Raw genomic sequence first — 20,481 nt, 5'->3', positions numbered from 1 at the left:
CCCACATTAGGCTCCATATGTGGCAGACCGATGGGTCCGCATGCACACTGTCCTTCAGTTAATGATGCCCGCTACACAGCCAGCCCCGCCTGGCCTGCTCCGCTTTTACAGCTCTGCTTACTTTGCTTTTAAAGGACTTTATCTGCCCAGGTTATTGGTTGTTTGGGCGAGGTGATAGAGAACCTGGCTCTAGTACACAGAAACAGGCAGAGGTGGAGGCATAGGCATGGAGTACAGAGATACAGAGATACATTGGTACAAGGGCACCTGCTCTGACAAACAGACATAGAAAAACTGAATTTAGAGGTTTGGTAGAATTTAGGAGAGAGAGAGGAGGGAAGGAGATAGAGGGAGAGAGAGAAGCCTTGTGGAGGTGGTTGTGTGTGTGTGTGTGTGTGTGTGTGTGTGTGTGTGTGTGTGTGTGTGTGTGTGTGTGTGTGTGTGTGTGTGTGTGTGTGTGTGTGTGTGTGTGTGTGTGTGTGTGTGTGTGTGTGTGTGTGTGTGTGTGTGTGTGTGTGTGTGTGTGTGTGTGTACGCGCCTGTGTACGAATTCTCCCTCCAGCTGGCCAGCGAAATGGACTGGGTCATTAGCATGCATTGGTCTCATCTGCACATGTGAGGTTATTCATCCCCTGGGGTAAATCTCTCCTCACCGGAGTATCTACCACTCAGACGCTTTGAGGAGACGCCGGGCTACGTTGTGAACAGGCTCTTCATTTAAAGGGGTTTTGTGTTGATGTTTTCTTCTCTCTAACCTTAACTCCTCCACAGGTCGACCCAAAGCAGCCGTGTGTGTGTGTGTGTGTGTGTGTGTGTGTGTGTGTGTGTGTGTGTGTGTGTGTGCGCATGCATTGGTTCGGTGCGTTCCGAGGCCGCAGATGTTGCCTCATACATAATACAGCGTGATCAAAGGGGCCTGCCTCACAATGTAATTCCCCGCTGCAGAGGTGCATCTGTTCTGGCGTTGTAACTCACTCGCGGGGCCCCCACGCTGGCGGAACTCACTTCACAAAGTCACACAAGTTCCACGGTGGTGACTCCTCCTCCGCCACGCCTGCCTCCACAACATGCAGTGGGGGGTAGACTCAAAGGTATCCGAGGGACAGGGAAACAGTTGGATGTTGCCATGACGCAGCGTGCAGCCAAGGAACATTGTGTAGCCGGTCTTGGAGACGGCATGTACAAATTGTTTATAGGCTCCGGTTGTTTTGTTTTTGCTGTACACTATGGACTTGGGACGATATTCCACAGAGTTTTTTCCCTGAATATGCAGTTCCCTGAAGTTCCTCTTAGAAGTTTCAGACCGCCTATGGGTGTTTGTGTATGGAGGGGGAAAAAATAAGCTATGTAGATGATGCTAAGGTTATCTGGATGACATGAGGCTGATAAAGATAGACATAACACTGCTGCTGGATCTGTTCGACATGTCCATGTTGTTACTGACCTCTGTGTTGTATGACATCCACACGCATTTGAACAATCCCGAAACTGTCAAACCCATGACATCATACTCCAGGCGATGCCACACAGTTACCAACATCTGTAGTTCCGTGCTTCTGTAGTAACATGCTTCTGTAGTAACATGCTTCTGTAGTTCCGTGCTTCTGTAGTAACATGCTTCTGTAGTTCCGTGCTTCTGTAGTAACATGCTTCTGTAGTTCCGTGCTTCTGTAGTTCCGTGCTTCTGTAGTAACATGCTTCTGTAGTTCCGTGCTTCTGTAGTAACATGCTTCTGTAGTAACATGCTTCTGTAGTTCCGTGCTTCTGTAGTTCCGTGCTTCTGTAGTAACATGCTTCTGTAGTTCTGTGCTTCTGTAGTAACATGCTTCTGTAGTAACATGCTTCTGTAGTTCCGTGCTTCTGTAGTTCCGTGCTTCTGTAGTAACATGCTTCTGTAGTTCCGTGCTTCTGTAGTAACATGCTTCTGTAGTAACATGCTTCTGTAGTTCCGTGCTTCTGTAGTAACATGCTTCTGTTTAACATGCTTCTGTAGTAACATGCTTCTGTAGTTCCGTGCGTCTGTAGTAACATGCTTCTGTAGTTCCGTGCTTCTGTAGTAACATGCTTCTGTAGTTCCGTGCTTCTGTTGTAACATGCTTCTGTAGTAACATGCTTCTGTAGTTCCGTGCTTCTGTAGTAACATGCTTCTGTAGTAACATGCTTCTGTAGTTCCGTGCTTCTGTAGTAACATGCTTCTGTAGTTCCGTGCTTCTGTAGTAACATGCTTCTGTAGTAACATGCTTCTGTAGTTCCGTGCTTCTGTAGTAACATGCTTCTGTAGTAACATGCTTCTGTAGTAACATGCTTCTGTAGTTCCGTGCTTCTGTAGTTCCGTGCTTCTGTAGTAACATGCTTCTGTAGTTCCGTGCTTCTGTAGTAACATGCTTCTGTAGTAACATGCTTCTGTAGTTCCGTGCTTCTGTAGTAAAATGCTTCTGTAGTAACATGCTTCTGTAGTAACATGCTTCTGTAGTTCCGTGCTTCTGTAGTAACATGCTTCTGTAGTTTCGTGCTTCTGTAGTAACATGCTTCTGTAGTAACATGCTTCTATAGTAACATGCTTCTGTAGTAACATGCTTCTGTAGTTCCGTGCTTCTGTAGTAACATGCTTCTGTAGTAACATGCTTCTATAGTAACATGCTTCTGTAGTAACATGCTTCTGTAGTTCCGTGCTTCTGTAGTAACATGCTTCTGTAGTAACATGCTTCTGTAGTTCCGTGCTTCTGTAGTAACATGCTTCTGTAGTAACATGCTTCTGTAGTTCTCATTCTGCTTCGGGCATTTATCTGTCTTTTCGTTTTCCCCCCGAAGACTTGGATCGACCCAGATTTTCCTTCTAAATCCCATGCACTTTAAGGGTGTTACAGTTATAAAGAATATTTACAGTGCCGCGTTTAGATTGAATAGGATATGATTAAGTAATGAGCTCTAAATAATTAGTTGTCACACGCTGTTCATCTGATGTATCTTTTAGTTCTTCTCGCTGACAGTTCAGCTGAGCTTGCTAGTCAGTAGTCAGATCCCCTGAACAAGCTAGGTGGAGGACACATTTGTTTAATGTATTCTCTATCAGGTAGGACCGTGAGTTTCCCAAAGACGGAACTATGCCTTTCATGTGTGGCTACAGAGGCTACATATCAAACATTTAATGGCTTCCTTTCTCTGTTCCTTCTGTTTTCTATTTTGAAAATGATGTGATGGGTGATTTTAGAAAGTATGGAAGAAGCATCTTGTCTTACACAAGTGATCGTGAAATAAAGGGACACCATTTGAACGTGGGAAAAGAAAGGGGGATACCTAGTCAGTTGTACAGCTGAATGCATTCAACGGAAATATGTCTTCCGCATTTAACCTCTCAATCAGAGAGGTGCGGGGGGCTGCCTTAATCGACATCCACGGCATCGGCGCACGGGGAACAGTGGGTTAACTGCCTTGCTCAGGGGCAGAACGACAGATTTGTACCTTGTCAGCTCAGGGATTCGATTCAGCAACTTTTCGGGGATGTTAAACAGGCCAAATTGTTGATGACCTGTGGCTTGTAACACCAATAACAGATCATTTCCTTGGATTTCACATACTGTAGAAGAAACACGCGTCTCCTTGACTGCTGACAATGTAATTTGGGGACGAATCATCAAATGTTTTGAATTGCTATGTGAAATGCGATTACTCCTAAGTTTAAGATGAATTGTTTGTTGAAACGTGCATTTATTGTAGGCTCCGTGTTAAAGTGTATTCATAAGGATTCTTCCTCATGTCTTGCAGGTGATTCTCATGCTGACCAAGCTGTTTGACTTCAACCTGAACAGTGTCACAGAGAGCTCGTTGTGGAGGTAAGCACATCATGCAACGACAAAGTAAGTCTTCTGTGTACATTTCTGTGTCAAGTCTTCAGCGACTGCCCGTTATATTGGATTCTTAGCTGCAACAAGTTTGTGTTTCATGTTCTGTCTCCACAAACATTATAAATGCATATAATAAGTATAAGTACATCGCCATAAGAGGTTGACAAATCGAAGCCTTACACAAAATCACCTTGAATATTTAAACGGTGCAACTTGCCCTCTCCTCATTGAGGCGACTTTTCACCCGCATAAAGTGCACCTGTCTCCAGAACCTTCCAGCTGACCGACCAGATGTTTAATTCATCCCAAAGCAGACAGGCATTAGTGTGAATATGAGTCACAGCTACTCACGGACAGCCAATGTGCTCTCCAGTGTTGTCCAAGTGCACTTAATTTGACTGGCCTTGAGTGCAGCTCAAGCGAGTCTCGTTGCACTTTCAGCTCAAGGGACTCCTCCGCATTACTGAAAACTGAATTCATACATAATCCACTCCCTTGGCTATAGTTGTAATATCTTGTATTTGTAGGTCTACAGGTTGTGTTCTTGCTACCTTGATATTCGGTGCCCAATAGGTTATTTATACAGTGTGACATTCTGTGGTTCTGTTCAGAGTCACGTACAAGTATGTTTGAGACTTTGCCGAAAATGTCAAGTGTTTGACTGTCCATTGGAAAGCCCAAAGTTAAAGGATTTTAGTTGTTCTTCTATAGACTCCTTTCAGCGGAGCACGTCTCGCCTTATTTTACCCCGGTCTTTTGCAAAACAAAAAGAGAGTCAGATTGAAAGCTCTTACATTTGTTCCACTTGGCAATCATTAAAGTTGATTGAATGCGGGTTTTGGCATTTTAAGAGACTTCGGAAACAGTAGGCCTGTCAAATCTGTACAAATCTCAGCGGTGCAGGTCTGCTGGAACATTGCGGCCCTCATGTGAGAAAGAGGAAAACAGACCTCAGGACTTTCCAGTGATTTCAGCGGCCCACAACTGATCCGTGGGTCACCCCAAGGCCCATCTCCCAACCACAGCAGTGGTAAATGTAGCGTTATGTGATTCTCTATGTAAGTCCTAACCACTAACCGTTAGTGGCTTAAGGCCGTGGATGGCTCAAACGTGAACGGGCGTGATACCTCATTACCCTGTTAATAGTGCATCTAACATCAAGAGAGAGAGACTGTCCTGGTAGTTTAAGAATGGTAGACAGCCATCAAACCTGGGGCAGAAATGGGAGGGGAGTACAAGCCCAACCTGCTCCTCTCAAAGCGGAGTGGAGAGAGAGAAATACTGTCGGAGTGCACCGATGCAATTCACACATTCATTTGGAATACTTAGCAAAGCTGCCATCCGTTGGACGTTTCAAGCTGTTTATTGTTTATGTTGCACCCCGCTAATGCAATTAGCGACCTCTCGCTAACCATCTCCAGATACCCCCCACTCATTGATTAATCAAACTCCAATAGGGAAGACAACAGGGCTTCGGGCTGCTGCTGTCATAGTACAGTAGATATATGGGGGGAAATCTAATTGGGCGTGCACTGGGGGTACTCTAAGTCTCCTCCCAAAATAAAGTTGTTGTCCTTGAAAAGAATCCAACAAGGCAATATCACATTAGTACGGTATGAATAAAAGAGCTTGAAATTGAACCCTCAACTAAAACAGAGGAGTAGCTAGGTATTTGATGTGAGGAGTAGCTAGGTATTTGATGTGAGGAGTAGCTAGGTATTTGATGTGAGGAGTAGCTAGGTATTTGATGTGAGGAGTAGCTAGGTATTTGATGTGAGGAGTAGCTAGGTATTTGATGTGAGGAGTAGCTAGGTATTTGATGTGAGGAGTAGCTAGGTATTTGATGTGAGGAGTAGCTAGGTATTTGATGTGAGGAGTAGCTAGGTATATGATGTGAGGAGTAGCTAGGTATTTGATGTGAGGAGTAGCTAGGTATTTGATGTGAGGAGTAGCTAGGTATTTGATGTGAGGAGTAGCTAGGTATTTGATGTGAGGAGTAGCTAGGTATTTGATGTGAGGAGTAGCTAGGTATTTGATGTGAGGAGTAGCTCGGTATATGATGTGAGGAGTAGCTATGTATTTGATGTGAGGAGTAGCTAGGTATTTGATGTGAGGAGTAGCTATGTATTTGATGTGAGGAGTAGCTATGTATTTGATGTGAGGAGTAGCTAGGTATTTGATGTGAGGAGTAGCTAGGTATTTGATGTGAGGAGTAGCTAGGTATTTGATGTGAGGAGTAGCTATGTATTTGATGTGAGGAGTAGCTATGTATTTGATGTGAGGAGTAGCTAGGTATTTGATGTGAGGAGTAGCTATGTATTTGATGTGAGGAGTAGCTAGGTATTTGATGTGAGGAGTAGCTCGGTATATGATGTGAGGAGTAGCTATGTATTTGATGTGAGGAGTAGCTAGGTATTTGATGTGAGGAGTAGCTATGTATTTGATGTGAGGAGTAGCTAGGTATTTGATGTGAGGAGTAGCTAGGTATTTGATGTGAGGAGTAGCTCGGTATATGATGTGAGGAGTAGCTATGTATTTGATGTGAGGAGTAGCTATGTATTTGATGTGAGGAGTAGCTAGGTATTTGATGTGAGGAGTAGCTATGTATTTGATGTGAGGAGTAGCTAGGTATTTGATGTGAGGAGTAGCTCGGTATATGATGTGAGGAGTAGCTATGTATTTGATGTGAGGAGTAGCTAGGTATTTGATGTGAGGAGTAGCTCGGTATATGATGTGAGGAGTAGCTAGGTATTTGATGTGAGGAGTAGCTATGTATTTGATGTGAGGAGTAGCTAGGTATTTGATGTGAGGAGTAGCTATGTATTTGATGTGAGGAGTAGCTAGGTATTTGATGTGAGGAGTAGCTAGGTATTTGATGTGAGGAGTAGCTAGGTATTTGATGTGAGGAGTAGCTCGGTATATGATGTGAGGAGTAGCTATGTATTTGATGTGAGGAGTAGCTAGGTATTTGATGTGAGGAGTAGCTATGTATTTGATGTGAGGAGTAGCTAGGTATTTGATGTGAGGAGTAGCTATGTATTTGATGTGAGGAGTAGCTAGGTATTTGATGTGAGGAGTAGCTAGGTATTTGATGTGAGGAGTAGCTAGGTATTTGATGTGAGGAGTAGCTAGGTATTTGATGTGAGGAGTAGCTAGGTATTTGATGTGAGGAGTAGCTAGGTTTATGATGTGAGAGTAGCTAGGTATTTGATGTGAGGAGTAGCTAGGTATTTGATGTGAGGAGTAGCTAGGTATTTGATGTGAAGAGTAGCTAGGTATTTGATGTGAGGAGTAGCTAGGTATTTGATGTGAGGAGTAGCTAGGTATTTGATGTGAGGAGTAGCTCGGTATATGATGTGAGGAGTAGCTATGTATTTGATGTGAGGAGTAGCTAGGTATTTGATGTGAGGAGTAGCTATGTATTTGATGTGAGGAGTAGCTATGTATTTGATGTGAGGAGTAGCTAGGTATTTGATGTGAGGAGTAGCTAGGTATTTGATGTGAGGAGTAGCTAGGTATTTGATGTGAGGAGTAGCTCGGTATATGATGTGAGGAGTAGCTATGTATTTGATGTGAGGAGTAGCTAGGTATTTGATGTGAGGAGTAGCTAGGTATTTGATGTGAGGAGTAGCTAGGTATTTGATGTGAGGAGTAGCTATGTATTTGATGTGAGGAGTAGCTAGGTATTTGATGTGAGGAGTAGCTAGGTATTTGATGTGAGGAGTAGCTAGGTATTTGATGTGAGGAGTAGCTAGGTATTTGATGTGAGGAGTAGCTAGGTATATGATCTGAGGAGTAGCTAGGTATTTGATGTGAGGAGTAGCTAGGTATTTGATGTGAGGAGTAGCTAGGTATATGATGTGAGGAGTAGCTAGGTATTTGATGTGAGGAGTAGCTAGGTATTTGATGTGAGGAGTAGCTAGGTATTTGATGTGAGGAGTAGCTAGGTATTTGATGTGAGGAGTAGCTAGGTATTTGATGTGAGGAGTAGCTAGGTATTTGATGTGAGGAGTAGCTAGGTATATGATGTGAGGAGTAGCTAGGTATTTGATGTGAGGAGTAGCTAGGTATTTGATGTGAGGAGTAGCTAGGTATTTGATGTGAGGAGTAGCTAGGTATTTGATGTGAGGAGTAGCTAGGTATTTGATGTGAGGAGTAGCTAGGTATTTGATGTGAGGAGTAGCTAGGTATTTGATGTGAGGAGTAGCTAGGTATTTGATGTGAGGAGTAGCTAGGTATTTGATGTGAGGAGTAGCTAGGTATTTGATGTGAGGAGTAGCTAGGTATTTGATGTGAGGAGTAGCTAGGTATTTGATGTGAGGAGTAGCTAGGTATTTGATGTGAGGAGTAGCTAGGTATATGGAATAACTCAATCCTGTAACACAATACACAATCCCCAGTGATCCAATATCACAGTGAACCAGATCACCGTTATCAGACTCGCTTTACATTTGTATTCATTTAGCAGACGCTGGTACAGTATCCAGAGCAACTTACAGGAGCAATTAGGGTAAAGTGCCTTGCTCAAGGGCACATCGGACAATTTTTCTTTCACCTAGTCGGCTCGGGGATTATTAACCGATTTTAACCACTAGGCTACCTCCCACCCTGTTATTCTTGTCTCTTTATAATATTCCATCCAACATATGAACAATCCAGAGAATTGGCTGGCTGAAACCAGAGGTCATATGGAGAAGATAACAGCAGAAGGACAGGGGTAGAGCCACCATTTCACAACCTCATAACCAGCACAGCCTTTTCCGCAATCATTGTCCTTGAGCAACCAAATGGGGGGGAGGGGGAAGATTGTATTGGTTTCATTGGTTCATGTTGAGAGTTGCTGCACCACTAAAAGTAAGTCATTGGGCCTTAAATCACAGCAGGCATATGATAGGGTTCTATGAGGAGCAGATCAATAGCCAGATGATGTCATTGTCCTGTGGTCCAAAGTGTCGATGGATACACCCGTTGATAGATGTTACCGCTGGTATTCAGGAGTTCACCGAGAGACGGCCATATTTAATCGACATGGAAACCATCCCATAATAAATCTGAAACAGTACAAATGAAAGTCACGGGGCTGGGCTGTTTGTGTGTTTCTATGTGTTGTTTGTCGACTTCACCAGAAGAAAAAAAAACTACTTAAAAATTGTAACGGTTCCATTTCAATAGAGTTTCCAAAATCAGGATTTAACATTTCTTTAAGCACATGATGAATGAAAACCCTCTATCGAAGTCAGTGATTGCTTTGTTTGTAGTAGGGACAAGCGTTGTAGGGTGATGCATGCATGGTGTATTTTTGAAGCTTTGCCTGCTTTGAATGTGTGTGTGTGTGTGTGTGTGTGTGTGTTTATGTGTGTGTTTTAGCTGAACATTAAATGGCTCCTTGATTGAGCCTCGCTTCTCTATAAATAAAATGAACCTGGCAGAGGGGAGATAAGTTGTTCAAACTTCGAGACGTTCTGGAATGTAACATCTCAGACAGAACACAAATTTCACATTAGTACTCTGACCATCGCTTAAATATTTCAGCACAATCCCCTTTCATCCACCGTTAGCTTTGACTCAACTGTTGGGATCCATATTGGGTTGTAGTTTTATGCAGACAGACATGGTGATACTTTGAAACCACAGAGTTGTGCTACCTAGACACGACCTCCAAAACACATTATTTAGCCTTTTCAGTATTCTTTACCAAATCCACTCAAACATTGCTGTTACTTCCTTTAAAACAGGAAGCTTTGTGTGAATGACAATGCAGGAGGCCGTGTGAAAACTCTGCATAAAGCTAGTCTAACTCATGGTTCAAATGGCTTCATCTTTGACAGTCCACTTGAGACTATGCAGCCAGTCTTTCAAATGTACGTGAAGTTTTGCACTTCGTTGTGTCTTTTTCTCCTAAAAGATTGGACTGAAGGAGTAAATTACATGATTTGACTTCAAGAATCTTGTCCTGGATCATAACAGAGCAACTATTCCAGGAAAATCGCTATTGTTCCTGGTGATGCTGTTTAAAAAAAATTCTGTGCCGTTTTAAAATAAGTGATGGTCATTGGTCAGACAGTTGGAGACTATATTTCAATGAATGTTGAAGTAGTTTGTTTCGACGGCCACATATAGCAGAGTGTGAAGTACGGAATTTGCCAATTTAGAGGTTGGACATCTGTTTCAAACTGGTAGGAGACTATATGTCAACAAGTGTCACAATTTCTAAAAAATAAGTATTCTACTGAGCTAAAAAAGTGTCTAACAAGTACATACTTTGCTGTGGAACTATTTAACTGACATTAAAATGGACAGTCCTATAGATGTAGGATGTTAATTTGACCAGTTTATCACAGCAGGGAAATCATCCTGCTGCATCAGAACATATACACACTTTAGAAGCCTTTTTAAACCTTGATTACACTACCAGTTTGCATTTCCTGCAACAAACACGGTGATCAAATGAAGATCCTCCATCTGTATGATTCATATGAAAATCAAAGATCAAAATGGTTAACTAAACCAAATATGTGCTGTAGTGATATGTAGAGCCCCCTATTCTAACTATACGTTACAGCTACTGATATTTGGCGCTTAGGCTTATACAAAACATGAAGGTCAAACTTCCCACTTGAACCCACTACACCCTGGCTAGGTTATGGTGGATTATCCTGTGTAATCTGAGTGTGTCGTCGTAGAACAGCGAACCACAAGGAGGTGGGACTTAATTGTGCATGCTTTTTTTTCTTCTCTCCTACTAAACATTCTCCAGGGGATTTGTTTAATTACAACAAGTAATTCATCCAAGTCTTCATCAAACACTCTGATTCATTTCTAGGTCAACCGACTACGGAACCACTTACCAGAAGCTCAATGAGAAAGTGGGGGCGAAAACAATCCTCAGCTACTTGTACGTCAGTCCCAACAACAAGAGAAAGGTAATGTGCATTTATGTGTTTTGAGGTGTATTTAGTGTTGTTATTTTGTCATAACTATGAGATAACGTTCTAGTTCTCTGTCTGCTTTCCGTCTGCTTTCTAAATGTCTCTCTGTGTGGGGTTGTTTCTTACTTACACTGTAAATGCTGACAAATGTCCTAGCTCATATAAAACAGTCCACTTACTTGACTCAAATTCGAACGATCTATCAGTATAAGTCGTTTTTGTAGTAGAAAAAGTTGATCTGCACATTACGGCTCAGTTAGATACACTTACGAAGGCACGGCAATGGACTTGCAATGCTGATGTCAACTGCCAATATATAACGAACAGAAACATTTTGAAGTTTGTACTGCCATGTCTGTTTGGTGCCTCTGTCACCTCCAACAACATCTGCCACATCCATTAAGCCGTGCTAATCTCCACCCAGAGAGTTAGCAGTGCTCTTCTAAAAAAATACTTCTAATCGTTAATATTTATACCGACCCTATAATTTCTCTCTCTTTCCGGAACGAATGAATTATAGACCAGACAAAGAAAAAAAGGAAGGAAGAATTCCAGTGTTTTAATCAAAGGATAGACGAGCTCTTCATATTTGCGACCGTTGGCTCACCCCCCCTCCCCCACCCCCTGCACCCCTAACCCCATCCAACCCCTTCTCCCACAACCCTCAAGAGGAGCCATCCTGACAATTTGACTCATTAGTCCCATCTCCCTTCATCCTTCCTTTCTCACATTCCTCCCTTTTTAAGAAGACCCTAATCAGAACAGGTCATTTTCTCCTAGTTAATTCTTGTCTAATAATGAAGATGAAATGCACACCCCCCCCCAACCTCCACTCCCCACCCCACCTCTCCTCGCCCCCGTGTTCAGTCCAATGAGAAAGCTTCTGTCATAGACCAGGAAAGAGGTGTCAAGCTAATGGTGAGAGGACGGGACAAACAGCAGTAGGCTTTATCATTGCTGTGGATTGTCATGTGGAATGTTAGACTGTGTTGTTTGGAACACGAACACTTTGTATTACAAGAGGTAGGAGGTAAGCCTAGATAAATGAGCAAAATAAAAAACATCAAAGACCAGGGAAATGTTGTCAAGGTAACAGATGTTGATAGTGAGACATGCAGGGAATACAGTATAGTGAGCTTTACCATTTCCATTAAATATAGTGTGGACTGTTAGCCCGTGGAATATTAGCCTGCACTGTTTTTAAATGTTTTATTGACAAGAAGTGGAAGGTACAGGCCTTGATGTTGCTACAAAATATAAACTAACAAACTACTAAGAGTCAAATAGCCTGTTATCTTACAAAGACCATACTGGGCCGTACCTAGTAATTCACCCTGTCTCTGCAGCAAACCTTCTAGCTTATACACTGAGTGTACAAAACATTAGGAACACTTTTCGTAATATGGATTTATCCTCAGGCCAGACTCAATTTGTCGGGGAAATGGACTCTACAAGGTGTTGAAAGTGTTCAGAAGGGATGTTCATAATGTTTTGTGCACTCAGTGTATGTCTCTCTGAACAAAACACAGACCGCTAGTGGGTTTCTAAAATGGCTACAGCATACTACCGCAGAGTCACCCCTTTAACACAGAACTCAGGTGATATGACGTGTAAAAACAGGTAACTGGGTGCTAATCACACACACACACGCACACGCACACGCACACACACACACACACACACACACACACACACACACACACACACACACACACACACACACACACACACACACACACACACACACACACACACACACACACACACACACACACACACACACACACACACACACACACACACACACACACACACACACACAGCCTGTGGGAAGAGGGACCCAGGTTACCTTTGTCATCATCACTCTGGCTAGCTGTCACCCACGCTGTTAGGGTAAGTCAACCTTCTTTTGCTGCAGGGGATGGTAGAGTAGAGAGGAGTGGAGGAGAGGGATGCATGGGGTCACTGGTGTACAAGGACCAGTGGAAGGACAGTCAGAAACAATGGATCACTATTTTATCACTCAGATCAGAACACTGCATGCATTTTGACTCATTCTGAGTATGAGAATGCTTATAAAGGAAACGCTTGCGAAGGCAAATAACCGTATTATCAGTAGTTTCTAGTTTTATTAGATGTGTGTATGTGATACACATGCTATAACATCGTTCAACAAAAGGCTTACTGGCAAGTTCCTTCTGGACGGTGCAACCACAATAAAACTTAATAAAAGATAACAATAGAAACATAAAGTTAATGGTTCAGTAGAATATTATACATAAGTATAATGAAGGAAGGCACAATTTATAGTCCAATATTTACTCATGTTTTGGGGAAGAGGGGTGGATGGGGGGCAGTGTATAAATTGAGCAGTATTATAAGTCTTGTAGCAGCCGTTGTGATGTGTGTGTGTGTGTGTGTAGCATGAATGTATATGTGTGTGTTTGTCTGTGTTGGTGTGTGCATGTGTGCTAAGGTGCAGAGAATCAGAGCAGGTGGTCAGTCCAGTTGAAGAGTAATCACAAGCAAATAGCGGATAAACAGGTTTTAGTACAGAGAAATGTGTGTGAGAAATAACGCGTAATGACGGCAAATATCGACAACCCCTCTGACACGCTTGCAGATCATTTTCTTGTACAAATGTTTGGTAGGGCGGCTAATGCTTCCGGAAAATGAAAGGAATTTGAGGGGAGGCTGATTGAGCGACGGCCAGATTCAGACAAACAACCTCTCTGGTTCCCTCTCAGAAGCAGTCTTTTTTTCGTTGGAAGTAATAGCTGTGCTTTCCGTGAAATTTGCAGAACAAGCTCAATTGTGGTGGCTTCTGGTACATTCTAATGCCTTGATTCCATCCAAAATGCACCCCTAAATTATAGAATACTTTTAATGACTTTTCCTCGCATTTTGGTCAAATTTGTTGTTGTATTAACTAGAAAGACATTACTTTACAATAAAATGACTGGAAATGATTGAAATTCAGTGTGTTAGTAGTTTTGGATATCGTCTAGGCCTTGTCCTGATCACAACTCTTTCCTAAGTAAGAAAACCTTTTCAACATCAAACCTGTCTTCTCTTGAGATTCAAGTCACATTTACAGTCTTACTTCAACAGGTATGATTGAATAATGAAGCAGGTGTTAAACATGGGCTTTGCTAAACAGAAAGCAGCAGTTGTCTGTTAAATGTAATTAAATCAGTAGGCCATATATCTATCTGTCTTTAATACTAGCATATAAGTATCATTATCAATCTGTTTTACTTGACCATATTTTGGACCTGAACGCTCTCTCCACTTCCTATTGTTCCTGCAGTGAGAATTCAACGTCTTCACTGAATATTCTCATCATTTATCTGCAGTCACATCTCTCTTAATGGAGGAGATTCGGTTCCATTAACCTAACAGATCCATTCAAAAAGAGCCGTCAGTTGGCGAACAACCCATCGCTAGGCTACACTGACGAGCCACTTTAGCGGTCACTGGCATGTCTTTTCATGGGCTTCGAATCCTAGGAAAAAACAAACAAGATCTTTGGTTTTACATGTCCCGATGCTATACCATGGACATAACTACAATGTATGATTTATAAATAGCAAAGGGATATAGGGGATTGACTTTAATTCAGTCGTTTCGACACTTTTTGTAAACTAGTCAACTTTTGCCGTTTGGTAATCAATCAAAGCACAGTAAATAGCCTTTGCGCCCCGACTCTGTGGCTGTATAGGCCGATAAAACATGCGAAAGACTGACAGGTGTCTGTACTATCAATAGATCAATAGATGATGCATATCATTCTCTTTAGCGGCAGAAGGCTACATGGACTTTTCTGACTAAAATTTTAAGTGGAAAAAGTAGCCCGGCTTACAATGATCGGCTATTTAGCTGACGGCCGGGCGCTTATGGAAAACACTGATGAATGCTTTTTCTCATGAACATATTGACTAAAGCAGCAGTCAGTGGCACAAATGTGTGTGTGTGTGTGTGTGTGTGTGTGTGTGTGTGTGTGTGTGTGTGTGTGTGTGTGTGTGTGTGTGTGTGTGTGTGTGTGTGTGTGTGTGTGTGTGTGTGTGTGTGTGTGTGTGTGTTGTGCTCCAAAACAATGATAGCCTCTGTGCAGCTCAGACATCTTCATCAGGCAGGTGGGTGGAATATGAATTTGCTTCAGAGTTCAAATACTTCCATTCATTGCCACTATTTTTGAAACAAGCACATATTTATAAGTGCAAATTAATATTTAATGTCCTTGAACTGTCCTCAAAGTAGTAAAGACAAACTCTTTAGAAATGTTCCCATCACTTCACAAAGAAGTGCAAATGAGGGTACGTACAGATGTAGGATCTTCTTTTGATCACTCGTTTGCTGAGAATTTTCCTGCACAGCAGGAAATGCAAGCTTGTAGTGTATTCAATGTTTAAAAAGGCTTCTGAAGGTTGTAATTTCCACTTTAGAATGTTTAGCGTGCTAGCAACTGGAACTGCCATGGGACCCAACTGGCTCTAGCATGATAGTTTAGCGTGCTAGCAACTGGAACTGCCATGGGACCCAACTGGCTCTAGCATGATAGTTTAGCGTGCTAGCACGGCGCAATTTATCATCCTTCAGCTGGTGGAGGTAAACGCTAGCACGGGAGTGGTTCCTCATCTCACTGTTCTTCATGGGAGACGATACAGGCGTGATCTGAGTCAAGGCGAGTTAGCCATGCTCTGGCTGAAGGAAGGGAGTAGCTGTGCATGTGGTGGTAAACGTGATGGAAGCGAACAACCTAACGGTGGAAAAAATATAGAACATCTGTCAGCCCTAAGGCACAATCTACAAATGAGAGCGAGGCAAGAACACTAAGGCCCATGAGCAGGCTGGGAGGGCGGGAGGGAGGGAGGGAGGGAGGAAGGGAGGGAGGGAGGGAGGGAGAAGCCAATGGAGAGAGAGAGAACCCCTTGGAGTGCTTCCGCAATCTCACACAGATCACATCTCATGACGCCACATGCGATTAATCTTACATTCCATTATGATTTATTAATGTTCCACGTAGCGTGATTGTTTGAGACAAAGCAAAATCAAGGTAGTGGCAAAACGGCATGCTTCCTTGCCCTTCAAGTAGACCTACCTCAAACTGTGTTGCGTGCCTTTCCTTGTATTACCTCATTATTATGTGATGCAGTGTATAGGGTCTGCACTCCAAAAATATAATTTGCATATTTTTTTTCCATTCTAGAGGCAACAAGTGCAACGCAAACAGGATTATCATTAATATGCTTAATATTATGCATCGATCCCCCACTAGCTCCGACTAGCTTGTTGTACACAACACTCCACCATATCTTCCAATGTGTTTGTGTGTGTGTGTTGGGAGGTAGGGGCTAGGATGGGAGTCATAAAGCCCCAATTACCGTCAGTGTGAAGATGCGATGTTAGTGTTGGTGAGGTTCCGGGCCGGGCCGGGGTGCAGTGGAAATGTCAAGGTGGTAGTCAATTAGTCTCGACTTCAAATGCCTGGGCTCGAGAGACAGTACTTGTGTTTAATAAGGAGAGTTCAAAGTGTTGCAGCACCTGGTTGGCTGGTAAAAGAGAAGAGAAGGGCTCATTATGTAGTCCAGAATAGAGCGCTGTAATACCGCATGCAAAGACAAGACAAAGTTTTAAGGGAGTGATCAAATACGGGTGAAATGAAAAGGTGAACTAATGACGAGGTAATAAGGATACGGCCAAATCCAAAAAGATGGTCCATGCACCATTTGCCGCAGTGTGTTCTCACTTGTTCAATGTCCCTCTTTCTCTTCCTCCCACTTGGCACCCCTTTCATTTTGGTGAGACCTTTACCCGAGCATCCCAAGTCTCCCGGCTGACATTTTTATTAGCCTCTTATGAAGACTTCACTTATTTTCCCACGCCAGACCTTGTCCCTGCCTGACTGCCCTTTTGCCTGTAGCCTCAATCAGGCATCTACTCGGCCTCCCATCCAAAGCAAGACCTGGATTGTGTTCAAAAACGGACTGAAACCGAGGAAGAGACTACCTGGGACGTGTCCACTAAGAAATGCTCATCTTAGTTTTCCTTTGTAAAACATTTTAAAACCTGCCCTAAATGAACATAACCCTGTAGTTAAACCCATTCAATCCCTTTCCATTGCTGACATGTTCTCCATAAATAGGTTATGCCCTGGGTTCAGAGCAGCAACCGCGAGATAACTCCTTAGGTAGATCTTTAGTAAGCGCTAGGACAGTACATTGTATTAGCAGATGAAGAAAGTGAAGTCCATTAGGAAGAAATGATCTCTCCAAGGCACTGCGGGGCTTTTCATTAAAGATGTATTATCTTTCCTGGGTCTTAGTGAGTGTGTTACACTGAGATTTCTCACAAAGGAAAGAGGAGGCCATTTTTATTCATTCCAGACAGGCATACAGAGGAAATTGAAGCCATTATGTCAGTAATTAAAATGCACGGTGGACAATTATCTCAGTTGCAATAGCGTTATTAAGATACATTTTTAAGACATTAATATAGAATGTGAATATTGGAACATTTCACTAACAGTAGATAGATGTACATTCTGATTTACTGAGAGCAGTATGTCTTATAAGATTTACGCAATATGATCTTGCTGCCTTTTCTCCTGCCAAGTTGGATGGTTTCCACTCATGGTTTTCCTCATGAAAAACCCCTACACTTCCTATCCATCAAACTCAAATGTATTTGCTGGGGAGTTTTCTTCTCTTTTTGGACACATTTTGGAATCGCCCTAACTCCAAATATAAATTGGACTATCTGACCAGCTGATGCAGAAAGAACTGTCGAATGGCCAAATCGCAAAGTTTTAAACAGAGGGTTATTTTAAAACTCTGGGGGGTCCATGGAGGTACTGCAAGGGGACTGCGAAAATATATATATTTTTATTTTATTTAATTGAATGAATATTGCTTTTGCAACAACAGAATAAACACATTTGAAATGACATACCTACAGTAGAAAATAGGATATTATCTTATTTCTAATGATGTCAACTTTATTTCTCAACTCCTAATATTGACATAGGCTTTGAAAAGCACCTGCGTTAAAGGCTACCAGTGCAGCAAGTGCCGCTGGCTGCTGGTATGCTTTCTCAACTCGGACATACAGTTTCTCCAACACATGGCGAACCTTTGTTCGCCATGCAGAAACTCCCGCAGCAGAAACTCCCGCAGCAGAAACTCCCGCAGCAGAAACTCCCGCAAGCTCTGGGGGCTGATGAGACCATCCAGCTCACACCTAGAGTGGGGATAACAAGTATTTTATACACTGCCGATTTTGCAGGTTTTCCTACTTACAAAGCATGTAGAGGTCTGTAATTTTTTTATCAAAGGTACAATTCAACTGTGAGAGACAGAATCTAAAACAAAAATCCAGAAAATCACATTGTATGATTTTTAAGTAATTCATTTGCATTTTATTGCATGACATAAGAATTTGATACATCAGAAAAGCAGAACTTAATATTTGGTACAGAAACCTTCTGTACCAAAATTATTTGATTAATTATTAAGAAATTATTTTGACAGTAACCCTCCTTTTTAATTTCCACATCTAACAAGTGAAGTGCTTATTGTCCAATCTACATAGTAGTAGGTTAGTCAGACAGACTATATAGTTGTCATGCATCTAATTAGCCTATTACCGAGCAGTGCCGGTGGCAGCCCGCCTCGGCCTCCTCACCTATTCGGCTATCAAAAGTTGAAAACAGTTAGGTGAATCAGGTCGGACTCGGATGGAGAGTGAGTGCATTGTTGATGGTGGATGAACAAAAGGCCAAGTGGTCCACAAAAACGCAGCAAAAAAAGCTTTATCTGACCAACCTCATGCCAAATGACCACCTTGTCCTCGAATGAGGAATCACCAGGTGGAAGCTAATAGGCCTAGTTATGCAGCAGCTAGCACTAGCAGCCTGCCAGTCCAGACTGAGACCTCACTGCCCGGGCCCTGCTATAAGAGTGGACTTATAGCAGGGCCCTCCTCTTCTTCCTCCCTTTGCGAATAGTGACAGGTTCCTCTAGTGAGAGTGTCGAGCCTCCACCTCCTCCTCCTCCCAGAAAACCAAGCTGACGGTAAAGCCTACGAGTGATGAGACAGATAGCCCACAGCGTGGAGTCCAAGTTCCAGTGTGTAACATATATAGGCTACCATGCTAAGTACTGTATATAGCTATAGATAGGCTAGTTGGCCAGACTGCATTGTCTGTATAATGAAACAATCCCTAGTAAGCTATTGTTTTGATCATTGGCATTAATAGACTGGTTTTACGTTCTACCCAAGCTGCACGAGAGCGTGAGGACGGCAAAGGTAGGCTTTTAGGGCTACAGGACAGTTATATCCTATTTAAAAACATAAATTGCTTACTGATTAGTATGTTGTTGCATGGAACATTCATTTCACAATCTGCAACGTTTGAATGTCCTACTATAATGACTGAGGAAGTAAATACATTATTGCAAACAGACAGCATTCTAAACAGCAGCATTGCAACACTGTAGGCCTATAGCTTAGTGAAACACAAGTGTCAGGCTCAACATGAGAAAATGACAATCCAAAAAAACAAAAACATGTATCCATTAAAGCAAAGCTATAGGCTACGACAAGCACTAGCACCAGCCGCATAGATGTTGCAATTTCAGTGCTCTTAGCCAAAATGTGTTTGGAGTTCCACTTCCTCTTCCAATCATAATGTGGGGGGGGGGGAGTCAAAATATAGAGAAACCTCACCAAATATATTCATTATAAAATGTTAATTACTTCTATTTGCCATTATCATTCATCTGATGATAAGACAAGACATGTGAAAGAAACACGTTTTTGCTAACATATGATGAGGGTTCCTGGGTCGCTGGTTTGCCTGGGAGGGGGGTCCCTTGGCAAGAAAAGGTTGAAGACCCTTGGTCTAGTTATGTTGGGTGTTGTGTAATTGTTACTTGGGCCACTAGATGGTGGCTGATTCATGGCTTCTAAACTACTCTGATGCTCTTCAGACACTCTCTACAAGGCGAAAGAGACAGTCAAGACTGACTTTTTTGTCTGAGGAGTTCACCTACTGGTCACCGACCGTCCATGGGATGACATTAGTCGAACAAGCAACTCCTATTGTTTTCCGTTCAACAACAAATGCACCTGCTGCTCGTTTACAGGAAGTAACATCTGTCATGTTGCCCATTCAAACTCTCATAATCCTGTCTGGGTAGTCAAACTAGAAGTGAGTAGTCAGCCTAAAAGTGGGAGTCTGTTGTTAGGAGCTACAATTTAGTGAGTACTACTTTCCCTCTACTCCTCTCCATTAACTTCCTTGAAATCTTGCCATTTGAACCTCCTATAGTGCAAAGAGAGTATATTTGTCGCTGGGGCACCGACTGTGTTATGCTTGGATTTAGAGAGAGGCTTCACAATCCAATTACTGTGACTGGGGTGAAATGGAAAATATGGGCCTAATTTCATTAATATTCTATCACTGAGTATTTACTGCTGCACGGCTATTAACTCACTGTGTTATTCATCGCACACTTCTTAAATGTCTTGTAGTTGGTGGCTGCTTCATTATCCTTTGGTCATTTTGAACCTCTTTGGCTTCATAAACTAAATCCGTGCACACACACACACACACACACACACACACACACACACACACACACACACACACACACACACACACACACACACACACACACACACACACACACACACACACACACACA

At 42.5% G+C, this 20,481-nt stretch overlaps 1 protein-coding gene across 3 annotated transcripts in view; it reads left to right on the top strand.

Annotated features, from left to right (window-relative positions):
- LOC118364816 (VPS10 domain-containing receptor SorCS1-like) overlaps positions 1-20,481 on the top strand; it is a 158,284-nt gene that overhangs the window by 80,903 nt on the left and 56,900 nt on the right. For all 3 annotated transcript variants that reach the window (XR_008088257.1, XM_035746542.2, XM_052490301.1), the window contains exons 2-3: positions 3,766-3,833; positions 10,669-10,768. Coding sequence is in view for 2 of the 3 variants with exons in the window: in XM_035746542.2 (XP_035602435.2) it covers positions 3,766-3,833; positions 10,669-10,768 (168 nt within the window). In the remaining variant the exon portion in view is untranslated. The remainder of the gene's footprint in view (positions 1-3,765; positions 3,834-10,668; positions 10,769-20,481) is intronic.

This window comes from Oncorhynchus keta, chromosome 32, assembly GCF_023373465.1.
Source record: "Oncorhynchus keta strain PuntledgeMale-10-30-2019 chromosome 32, Oket_V2, whole genome shotgun sequence".
NCBI classification, from domain to species: domain Eukaryota; kingdom Metazoa; phylum Chordata; class Actinopteri; order Salmoniformes; family Salmonidae; genus Oncorhynchus; species Oncorhynchus keta.
The sequence above is the reverse complement of the archived record's forward strand: the minus strand, read 5'-3'. Positions and strand labels throughout refer to the sequence as shown.